This window comes from Anabas testudineus, chromosome 9 (genome assembly GCF_900324465.2).
Source record: "Anabas testudineus chromosome 9, fAnaTes1.2, whole genome shotgun sequence".
NCBI lineage: Eukaryota > Metazoa > Chordata > Actinopteri > Anabantiformes > Anabantidae > Anabas > Anabas testudineus.
Genome location: NC_046618.1, coordinates 5513176 through 5525252, shown reverse-complemented (window position 1 = coordinate 5525252; position 12077 = coordinate 5513176). Strand labels below are relative to the sequence as shown.

The window sequence follows — 12077 nt, the reverse complement described above, 5'->3', positions numbered from 1 at the left end:
CTATTCAACACATACACACAGTTGAGCGCATAACTTACAATAAAGGTACAAAGTGTAAAATGTGAGAGATTCAGCAGCATCGCAGGATGCAGCCTTCTGAAAACGCCACAGCCCTCGGTTTGCCAGAGTGAGGGAGCATACGGGTATCATGTCGTCTTTTATTGACCACATCCACTAGTATGTCAGCTGATGATGTTACTTTAGACGGCTCCATATTTAGAAACTGGATTAAGTTAACTTTTACAGCCACTGTTTGCTTTGTCTGTTCTGGGCAAATGTAGAAACATGATGGATCAACAGAGGGGAAGGGGACCTGCTCCATATATGCAGACACAAAAGGCTCATTGTAAGCTAAACAGAAAACAGTGGTTAATATTTCAGGTGACTGGCCACTAATGACACATTTATCAATACTATATTCCCTTTCTACTAATAGATCCCTCTAAATCTTATAAACTGTAACTATGGCTCCACACTGTCTTTTGCCCAAACAACTAATAACCAACCTGATATGCTATATTGCATTGAGGAAAAGAATTTACACGGATGTTACCTGTGAACTGCACTGACACATGACAGCAGCTTGACCTTTAAATGCCACCTGAGGGAATCTAATGAACAGCAACAGCTGTCGAACATCACTGAATAAATCAATAAAGGGAAACCATTCAGTGTGTGCTGTTTTCCATGCCGCTGTCACACCACACAGCTGTAAAAGGAATAAAAGCAGTCTTTATCTCAGCTTGTAACATCCACCTCAGTAACAGGACAATGAAGCTACACTGCCACCGCGTGGTCGCTGTCAAGTAAAAACAAATCTGAGAGAGTGCGTGGGAGACCGATCTCCATGAGTCCTACAAACAGATCCATGAACACATGCTGTGAACATATGGCAAATAACGAGGCTTTTCATACAAAGGGGAGGCAGAGAAGCGTGTCAAAATAACTTGACAGCTGATTGAAATTATTTTAATTTTAAAGCCATGGTCTTCTCAGAGTGAAAAATAAAGTAACCCTGTTGGGTTTTACCGCAGCCACTGCTGTCAGCCGTTGATTGATGCCTGGAACAAGCCATGAAAAGTTCATTCTAAAAACATTCAAAGTGAAACAATGGGGACTCGCTAATAGTGGAAATGGCACAATAAACAGCATGCTAAAGATAAAATGTGAAACACACACACACAGATTTTAACCTGGAGTGCCAGTTCTTGTCTTTTCGGATGGGAAAAGTTTAGATGACACCGCTGCATACATTAGCGTTAAATGCAGTGAGGACCATCCATCTGATCTGGTAGATTCAGCTGCATTTTAAGACCTTGCCTCAACTCCAACCCAACATTTTGCGTCCATTTTTACAGACATGCAAGCAGAATAATACCCATTAAGTTGATTTTTACAGCCATTTAGTAGTTGGATAATGATTATTGAGATAATAGAGGGTAACTGTGCGTTTTATTGCTGCCGCTGGCTCTCATCATCATGGTTATTATGGGTTATGATTACACAGTTTAAGTGGTGACCCTGTTTTCACTTGAATGTTTGCTTTGTTATCTGCTTTTGTCTGCATGCATTAACTGACAGCTCTGGCAAATAACTTCACACAGGCTGCATTGTTATTAGACCTTCAGGCGTAATGCAAGCTTGTCTGATTGATTCTATAAAACAAATGGCACAATACCGCCATGATGTGCAACGACCATGGCGTCGCTCTAGTGGAGTGGCAAGTGTTTCACTGAGTTCTTTGGAAATTGAATATTATATGTTAGCTATGGATGACTTTGCTTTTCTGTTTTTACATACAGTACATATTGCACCTTGGCAGCAAATACAGAACTAATGACATGTTATTGTATTTAAAAAAACAACATCTGAATTCTTACTCCTTGGGAGCAGTAACTTATAAAATGACAAATAACAGCTGGTAACACCTGCCTAAGCCTGAGCACTTCTCTTCATTTAGACATGTTGATTGTTGATCATGGAAATACTGATGACATTAAACGTTTTTGTCAGCTTGTTAAACAGCATCAGTATTCCCACCAGGAAGGACAGTCACTTAAATTTGAAACGGAAACTAATATAAAATTGGACATTTAAATCCTGACAATTCATACATAATAACATTTATGTATTACATGCATTATGTCTTTGATTGGATACTGACAGTCCTGATATTCTAAGAAGAAGTGTTTTCACTACAGACCTGGTGATTTGGAAAAGTGAAATGACTGAAATGCCCTGCTGAGGGATTTGCTTTCATACAACAACCTTTGCACATAATATCGTATGAGACTTGAGGCACCAGGATCAGCTGAATCTTTCACAGCTCTTCAAAGTCTTTGTTATTTGAAATAACATTTAAAAAAACAAAGTAACAAAAACAAAAAAGACTAACTGATGGATGATTTGCACGTCAGTGGTGGAGTGGGATATGAAACCGTACAGCGGTAGTACCTTCACACAGATTCGTTCTCCTCTTGCAGACAAACTGAACATAAATCACCCCGATGGAGCTGTCATTAGTCAGAGGATACTGTAGAGGGATACTGTAAGGGTGCATGTGTAGCACCTGCTTGGATTGTTCGGGGAAGATTCTGCTTGATGAGTTGGAACGTGCTGTGGAAGAAAGTGAGGAGAAAATGTTTCTTGTCTGCGTGGGGTGCAGTTTTAGTGCTTAGTCCAGAGGAACCTCTGACACGCTGGGTAACATGGAGGCTGTGGCCCGCTTAGATTCCTTCATCTTATCCAGGCCGAAGAGGAGATCCAGCTGGGTAACTGGCCGCAACCGCTCCTCATCCACAGGTCTGAAGCAAAGAGAGCAGTCAGGAAGGAACAAAAACAAACATACTAAACTCTAATTAATATACTGTAGATTTAAATTTAGTCATTTGGCAGATGCAATGTGAGGTACAAGGTACAAGGCAAAGGAAAGGTAAGCGTAAGGGGGTCTTACTGTATGTTTACCCTGGGGAGTGTCCATCAACAACAGAGTAAAAATAAAGGGTTTTTCTCACTGCTCAGTAATCTTATCACTTCTCCAGTGTGAACATAATGTACTAGATGGTACATTTCATATTGTTTTTTAGATCTCAGTAAGTTTAACTTCTCTTAGTTTAGCAGCGTCAGCGCCTTGATCCCGACGAGGCTGGTCGAAGTTTATTTGATCCACATTTTCTCTGCTCTATGCAGTTTTCTTCTCTTCAAACAAACAAACTTCCCACTGGGCTTTTTAAAAAGACCACAAGGTAACCTACAGTAAGGCTGACTGTCTGTAGAGAGCCTGTAGCCTTTCGTGCAGTCTCTTGATATTCTTTTGGAATCACATGCTGACGCCTGGTATCATAATTGCAGAGCTCAGCTGTGACTGGAGTGTTTAGAGTGCTGCAAACTTACAGTTAAAAATATTTCTTCTTTAGCAGTAATGCCTTGCTCCAAGAAGGCTTTCAACAGTTGCTTAGCAACAGCTGAAGGATGGGTTACACAGATCACATATTACGCTCTTTATAAAATATGAGAAACTTTCAAAACTCGGTACGTGTCCAGTGTAATCACATGCAGCACTTTGTGATCAATAGTTTTGTGTGTGAAGGCTCAGCCTGAACTTTTTCTAAAGCACTCAGTGTTCGGGATCCATGAGTATGAATAGGAGTTTTATTATAATCAGGATTAATGTTAATGTCCCGCAGCTTTCAAATGTTTTGTAAAAAAAGAAAAAAAAGAAAAAATGTGCCAGTATATTACTGTACAGAATAACGACAGCACCTTTCTAAACTCACACTGGTCAGACTGTTCAGGCCAGGTTCTGTCTTTGAATAAAGAAAAGCTATGAAATCTGGTGGGTGAATATGAGTCATACTTTTCCTCCTCCTCGCAGTCCCGTAGCTGCTGAGCAATTTGCCTCATCTGCTCCTTGCGGACGTAGTCCCGGACTCGATACATGGCAGCATCGCGGCAAAGCTCACGCAGGTCGCTGCCGGAGTAGCCTTCTGTCTTCTCAGCAATCTCCTTCAGATTAATGGCGTTGCTCAGCTGAGCAAGAGAAGCAGGGTAGAAATATGGGACAATTACATGGAATTAGCTGTCCCCGCTCTTTGACTGTGTTGCTCACTGCCAATTAACTGCTCATAGGGAATCAGATTGATGTTAATGTGATTTGACACTGAAAATACAGATGCTAAATGGTCTCTGTGAATGACAAAAGAAACTGTGAATACAAGAATGTCTTCCACAGAATAATGGGATGAAAAGAAATCACATCTTACATTTTCCCCTGCTAAAATCAGCCGCAGGATCTCCTGTCTTTGTCTTGTGTTCTGTAAAGGGGTAGGACGGTGGTTTTCATTTGCATAATAACGCAGATGAATAAAAAACTAAACTAAACAATGTGCCAATTCACCAGTTTATGGACTCATTTACTCTTGTTAAACATCAGCTGGTCTCATATATTCAGAACAGACGTAATAGAAACTGTTTATTCTGCTGGATCAAAGATGCACCCCATGCTTTTTATGGTTTAGCTAGCAGCCATAAGCAGTATATTTAAGCTGTTCCTCTTTACTTATTGTGTAGCTGAAAAACCTCAGTAAAACAAACCATATCACCCTCATGAAATAGAGAACAGTTGGGACACAGGGGAGCCTGTTTTTATTTTAACTTACTCAGGAGACTATTGTCCCATATGTTCTAAAACTGTAGTTGCACTGTATATTTAAATTTAAAGTAAAGACCAAACAAAAGTAAACAGAAGTAAACATGAATCCTTCAAACATTTTACTACATTATAAAGTGGATATATCTACACACAGAATCTGAGGTGCCGGTGTATATGTCTTACAGGAAGGCCAACATGAAAAGTGGTGGGCATTCTGCGCAGAATGGCTGGGTCCACATCCTGTGGCCTGTTTGTAGCTCCCATCACCATCACCTACAATTATGAGAATTACATTGTGAATACATTGTGCTAAATAAGCTCCCTGCTGCATCAACCAGCAACACAGCACAGTCTTGTGTCTAACAGAGTTCAGACTGTTTGTGTTTGGACAGTTACCTATATTGTTCTTGAGGCTCTTAAGTGTGGAAACGTGCACACGTCCAAACACTTACGCTGTGGGCTGTAGATATTATGTCCTGTAGCTCTCAGGAGATTAGAGAGATCTGGACTAATGCCTACCAATCTAAAATATCTATTATAACATTGGAAAGTGCTCTGGTTACCTGGGTGGTGGAGGAAGTATCCAGACCGTCCCACAGGCTCATGAACTGGGCCTTCATCATGGCTGTGGCTTCGTGATCCAGACTGGAGCGATTCCTCAGAAATGACTCTATGACACGAAAGACGAGGGTAAAATCATGAAGCGGGGAGACAACTGTACTATTTATTTACACAATACTCATGACTCAGACCAACAAGTCAACCAAATCATTTTTTTGTTAGTGTGACATTACCTCTTTAAGACAGACCTCAGGTAAAGATACTGTGTGAGGTCTGGTAATAGTGACTGGTTATTATAGTTTGGTTGACTGATCTGACTCGCTTACCAACACAGTCAACAGTTGGGATTTGCATGAGAATCATCACATTCTTGTTTTTCAGTCAGAAAACTTCTAAGACTTGACTTGGCAGACTTGTAATAATGTTAATTTGCCAATATAAACAAGGCAGGGAGTTGTCTTGATTTCTTCTTAGGAAGTGCCCACTTCCTTTTCAAATTTCTGTCCAACCCTGATATGAAAAGGGAACATGTGATCGAACTTAATAGATCCAGGAGAGAGGATTAGTATTTGCAAAGAAACCTCATCCACTGCTGTTTAATGTTTAAAATCCCACTTTACATGTTTTTCAAGCATGACATGAATTAAATTCTAAAGGAGCTCCTTTTGATTATCTTTCTGCATAAAAACTATCATAACAACGTAACAATATCAGTAACAGATTCTTACTTTTGCTGGTGATTAGCTTTGATGTGCACCGTATTAGCGAGTCAACTCACCGATCTCATCTATGAAGATAATGCAGGGCTGGATTTTGACAGCCAATGAGAAGACAGCAGCAGTCAGCTTCTGTGATTCACCATACCACATGTCTGTGAGAGTGGAGGCCTGAAGGTTAATGAACTTGCAGCCTGAGGCTTTGGCTGTTGCTTTGGCGATCATGGTCTTCCCACATCCCGGAGGTCCAAACAATAAAACACCTGCAAGGATATTCAGTTTATTATTTAGGGAAAACATACCACACATTTCTGGCAACTGTGTGGAGATTTTTTTTTCCATATTTAATGTTCTCTCATACACATACCAATGGAAAGTTGGTTAACTTAACCAATTTGTTTTTTCCCATAGGCATATTTTTGATGGAAACAAAGCTTCTGGAAGATTGGAGCTGGATTCCCAAAGCAGCTAATTTTAGAAGTTGACTCATCCACAAGCTTTGTATAAAGCTTTGTGCCAAACAGTAAAAACTCTCTGCACAAAGTAAAGTCTCCCTCTAAGTGATCAACTGCTGTCAGCCCGCCAAGTGTATAAATCTTGTCAGATGCTTTTTGGCATATAGCTCCAGATGGAAGCATAATGTACTGGATGACTTTCTAAAAATAATGAACAGAGAACATTTATAATAAATTCTCATATGTGTGGTTTGTCCAAGTTGTGCAGCTTAACACACAAGATGTACTCCAACTAAAAGTATCAGTATTCACAATAGAAAGCACTGTTAAAAACTCCTGAGCATAAAGAAAAGGAAACCAAAAGTTTTTTTTTAGCTAAGCAGCAGTAGTCCACACCCCAAATCTTAATCCAAATCCCAACACATTTCACTAAAAAAACAAAGTAAAGGAAAGAAATGTATATACATAAAGTAAGTACGATTGACATCCATAGCAGATGATCTATTGAATTTATGATCAAAGGACATATAGCACTTTTCCTCCATCTTAGGAAAATTATGTGTAAAATTGAAAGTTTTGTATAGATAAGATGCTGTAGTACCTTTAGGAGGCTGAAAGAGTTTGGATCCAGCTAAAAGGTGCCTTTTCTGAAAGGGCAGGATGACAGTGTCTTGCAGCTCATTGATAACCTCATCCAGGCCTGCTATATCTCTCCAAGACACCTGGGAAAAGCAGACGACTGTGAAAATTTTTTTTGTCTGGGTAAATGCAATTTCAAAAAAGTGGGAAAATTGTCTTGATAATGTCAATGTCATGGACTGATGATTACTGATAATTGTTACCTTCATAGTCTGTGGATCAACTAGGTGAGATGCAATGTTCATTTCATACTCCGTTAACTTGACCCCCTCAACTCCAATCCTCTTCATGAGCTGTTCTGCCTGGAGAGAGACAGAACAGACATAGTACAAAATGATGCCCCAGCCATTCCTTTATTTCTTTTCTTCACTAAGTCTGTTACACTAAGAAGATCTAGCAAGCAGAAAACTGAACCCTGGGCTTTCAGTGTTTAAAAACTATTTTTTGTTCTATATACCCTTTTCTTGGCTTGGTTCTTCTGTTTGGAGGTAGGATCCATAGCTTCTACAACCCATTTGATGCTGTAGTATGTGGCTGCACCAAAGATGGTCAGCCTCACTAGCATGCCCACCACTTCGTTCCTGGACAACGGCCGCATCAGGGCCTCTCTGGGAAGATCTTTAAACAGCATTTCTTCTGGCTGATATCAGTCCATTGGCTGGATAAAAATGCAGTAAATGAATAAAAGAATGAAAGAAACAGGAAAAAAATCATGTTGGTATATGAAAGCAGATCACCAGAACCAGTGCTGCACATTTTATATCAATGTGCTGAAAGCAATGCTTTGGTCCACCCAGTGTGAGGAACTATAACCACGTTGCTTGATTTAGTAAATGCCTCAACTTTACGTTAGAGTTGCTTTATAATACATTCCTGTATTTAAATGGCCATGTTAAAGTGTGTAAACGTCGAACCAAAGTTAACAGTTTTATATATATATATATATATATATATATATAAAAGAGTGACTCTGATTGATCAGACAAATCGTACATGTGTTTTTTTTTGTGTGTTTCATTTGAATTGTGTGCGCTACAATATGACCTTTACGTTCACATACGGAGATTTAGCGTAAAATAATAGTTGAACCAAGAATTATTCTCCTGACCTCATTCGTTTTGCATATGTATTATTTATAATATTAACTATTATAATTTGCATACTAACGCAATGTCGCTATTGTACAGTAACAGATCCCAGTTTAGCTGCGGGTATTCAATTAGCATTCACAGGCAAGCTAACGCTAGCACAGATGCAGCTACCAAGTCATTTTCACTTTAGCACTGTCAAATGTTGCTATAAACCAAAACGCAGACTATCACATTTCCCACGTAAATGTACAGCCTCTCACAGGATAAAACAACAAATAGTCCTACTTACTCTACTTACTAAAACGGACACCGACAGTAATGTAATAAAATACAAAACACTAGCAGTGAGGGTGCACCGCATTTTATCAGTCGGGTGGGAACAAACATCTTCGTTCCGCGTTGCGTTTGTTTGATTCCGCTGAGCAGGTATGCAGTAATTCATCTACTGTGCCACTGGATGGCAGAGCTTGCACACAGGTAACACACATATCAGCACCATGGACAGCTTCTGCACGGCCACAGCAGATGGACAAGACTGTAGCAGGTTATGAAGGTGACAAAAAGCAGTGAACGTGTCAATCTAAAAACCATTTATTGTTCAGAGCTCATGTGATGTTGCCATTTAATACATAAGTGAAAGTGAGTGGTGGACTTGTTTGTTGAAAATGTCCAATGTCTAAATACATTTTGTAAGCATGTAGATGGTATGATTTAGCAAACATATGTAGTTTTAAATATCCTAAATGAAGTGTACTGTTGGAATGTTACTGTCCACAAAAGTGTACATTATTATATATATAATAAATAATTTAGATTTTTCATTAAACACTAATTTGTAAAAATACTCTAAAAGCTATTTTAAATTTAGATTAATTTATGCTAATTTTTGCCAATCATCATGTAGTGTGTTTTGCCTACCATATCCTCTGGAGCAGTCAATGCCACCTGGGATGACTTGGGTCTGTTGGTTAGACTGTGATTAAACAACAAGCATGTAAGCATGTCCTGGGGTAGTCTGCATGCAAATGTGTCCCAGGCTAACAATCCAAATCTGGAGCCCTCATCTGTGTTTGGTTTCCATTCATTTCTAGGGCTTTCTGATAATGGATAATTCAGTCTTAACAGTAGACTCGAAGATAAAGCTGTAACAAATGGGTCTCTCCTACAAGCAATTTATCACACATGGGCCGAAGGGATTGTTAACTGTCACAGATTGTGAGCTACATTTGAAAAAGTTGTTACAGCTTGTATGTGGACTGGTCTCTGCATCAGGATTTCTCCAGTGAAATACAGAGTAAGACTGCTGAGAAGAAAGTAAAGAAAGTATGAACACAAAGGAAAGAAAACTCTACGATGAATCTGCAATTTGCAGCATTTTACAGTGGATGATTTAATGAACATACAATTTCTTTTTGGTTTTTTGCCCCAAAGTCTCTGAACACCACACCTGAAGCAAGAATAAACAATAACAGTTTACACATTAATGTCCACCAGAGACTGTACAATGTGAAAGTTAACTATGAACATAATAAACTGGATTTTGAACAATGTGTAAGACAGAGTGAATTGCCATTTCATTCTTTTTTTCTAGTTTTTGCTATGTTTAGTTAAACCTTCCAAAGCAAAAATGATGCAGAATTTCATCCTGTAGAGTTGCAGATTTAAGCGTCCAGCCAAATTAAGTCCATCCTTGTTGTCGAAAATGGCACACAAGCTGCTACTGTGTACACCTCTGACTGTGAAAATGCTTCATAAAAAGCTTTAATCCCCCTGTACTGCAACAGCGAGTCCCAAGAGATAGCAGCCTGACAGGGCCATTTTGATGGGTCTGCGCATGAAAGCGCAGGCTTGTGTATCTGCAAAGTGCAGCCGGGCCTCCACCATTCCCACAACGCCTTGCGCCTCGCCCAAACAACCATTCTCAAGCGGGTGGCAGCAAAAAAACAGATAACACACATTCACATCCCCTGTGCTGTCAACCTCTACCATGCCTTAGCTTAAATACACCTCAGCTTGGAGCATACACATGCCAAACAGGCTGGCAACTCATTGTTCTGCAGCAAAAGAATAAGAACTTCTGGCCTTATGGCTTATTGGTTTGCACTGCGGCTTAGCCACAATAAAACGTGGCATTGTTTTATGACTGTGGCTACTGGACAGTGAATATATATCTACCTTTTAAGGGTTTTAAGTGTTAACTTGTTTAACACTTCAGTAAATGCTGGTCACAAACAGAAGTTAATTACCCTTTCAGTCTATTAGGATAAGGGATCATGTGGGAGCAGACTATTTATTTTCCTCTTACCCAGAGGAACCAGAAGGATTTATTTGTGGAAGCACTAAGTGTTTGAACTGGACCCCTCCTTTAATATATTCACTTTAAAAAAGAAGTGGACATTCTTTTTTATTCTTTCTGCTGAGGTCGAGTTTTCTCTTATGAAAGCAAAGCAAGATGCTTAAAATGTTAAAATAACACTTTCTTACAAAAATAATTTGTTATACAGCGTTTAATAAACTGATCTACTGCTTTTTAGATCATCACCAAATGACTGATGCAACATGACGAAAGCACAAGTATATCTAATTGGAAGTGCTCACCTTCCCTGAGCCACTGCTCCTTTATGCTATGCTATGCTGAATACATGTAGAATGAATAGGTTGTTAGAAAAAGTGCAAGCCACAAGTATTTATTAATGGATTACCAACATTAAGTGCAATATTACACCCGCCAAAGGATTATTTTTACAACCTGGCAACTTGGAAGTTGTTTTGTGTCTAACAAAAACACAATAAACCACTAAAATGGTAAAAGATAAAGTAACAGAAGACATGGAAACACAATGTCGCTCAATCAACTGTATTCTGCTGCACTGGCTCCTGGTTAAACTGTTTGGCACCATTCATCTGCCAACTGTCCAGGGGTGTAATATAAATAATTCATGACATTTAAGTCTATCGCTGTCGTTTGGCATATATGAAGAGAAAGAGGAAAGAGCAGACAAGGGGTGCAGGGAATAACCAATGTGTGAGACTCGATGCCACTCAACAAAGGGATTTCACATAGCGCCAAGAATTTGTTTGCTCTCTGCTCATTCTGCAAGGTAAACCATGCAGGTCTAAAACCGATGTGCAACGCCAGAGAAACATGATTACAGCTGCAGCTCCAGACCGACAGCTTCCTCCAACTTGACGGGCCTCACCTAGGTAACGAAAACACTGACAAAACAACAAAGAAGTGCTAAAGAAAACAGGCATAATTTGTTTTCACCTTCCCCTTCATCACCTGAGACAGTTGAGAGGTCTTCGCATTCCCAAAGGCACATCTAACCATGCATATTAATTAAGCTGACGTTAGACTTCATGGTCTGAAAAAGGAAATCAGTTTGTTTGATTTTGCTTTTTTTTTCTGCCATGCAGAGATTAACTAGAGTTTGAGCTGATATTAGCGGCAGCTGTAAATAATGTTTTGTATCAGTAATCAACATTTGTGAGGTTGACAGTGGGAAACCAATTATCCACTGAAACAGAGGCTTGTATAGTTAATTTATAATAATGTTATCATTATTATATTGTAATAATTTCTACAATAAAATTAACTCCAACCGTGTTTGAAATCCATTAGAGACAGTTCAAGTTTCCCAGAAACAACCAGTGTAACGTGGAAAGTTTTAAAATGGTAAACATCATCCAAGAATAAAAGTGTTAATTTCTAGCCGCAGACACAAAGCTTAACACATTGTACACATTTCTTTCTTCTCTGTAGAAAGAAAAGGTGTTATCGCCTGTAATCAGCCTGCTTTTAAAACAATGTCCAGCTCCAGTGTTTGCTCAAATCCACAAGCTCAGAGTTGCTGTACAAATATGCAGCTGAATGTCACTAACAGTCAAAATTAAAACGCCTCATGAGCACTCATGCTGTCCATGTTTGCTGCCATTTAAGTGACTCAGATTAAAGTTTATATGA

At 39.3% G+C, this 12077-nt stretch overlaps 1 protein-coding gene across 2 annotated transcripts; it reads right to left on the bottom strand.

Moving 5' to 3' along the window:
* Nucleotides 1–955: 955 nt before the first annotated feature.
* Nucleotides 956–8479, bottom strand: atad1a (ATPase family AAA domain containing 1a). 2 transcript variants are annotated; one of them, XM_026344072.1, is made up of 10 exons: nucleotides 8412–8479; nucleotides 7480–7680; nucleotides 7226–7324; nucleotides 6985–7105; nucleotides 5991–6191; nucleotides 5215–5321; nucleotides 4835–4924; nucleotides 4263–4313; nucleotides 3857–4029; nucleotides 956–2804 (listed from the first exon to the last, which is right to left on the bottom strand). In XM_026344072.1, the coding sequence occupies exons 2-10, from the start codon at nucleotides 7651–7653 to the stop codon at nucleotides 2675–2677; spliced, it is 1146 nt and encodes a 381-aa protein (XP_026199857.1). In that variant the 5' UTR covers nucleotides 7654–7680; nucleotides 8412–8479; the 3' UTR covers nucleotides 956–2674. The 2 variants fall into 2 exon arrangements, with proteins under 2 accessions (XP_026199857.1, XP_026199856.1); XM_026344071.1 differs by having other exon boundaries at nucleotides 8403–8471.
* Nucleotides 8480–12077: the final 3598 nt, after the last annotated feature.

Excerpts from the sequence above, each read along its gene's own strand:
- atad1a (XM_026344072.1), bottom strand. The coding sequence starts at position 7,653 with ATGCTGTTTAAAGATCTTCCCAGAGAGGCCCTGATGCGGCCGTTGTCC. Across the intron at positions 4,314-4,834 it reads CTTTTCATGTTGGCCTTCCT|AACACAAGACAAAGACAGGA; the intron begins GTAAGACATATA and ends ACCCCTTTACAG. Across the intron at positions 2,805-3,856 it reads GACTGCGAGGAGGAGGAAAA|ACCTGTGGATGAGGAGCGGT; the intron begins GTATGACTCATA and ends TCTTTGCTTCAG.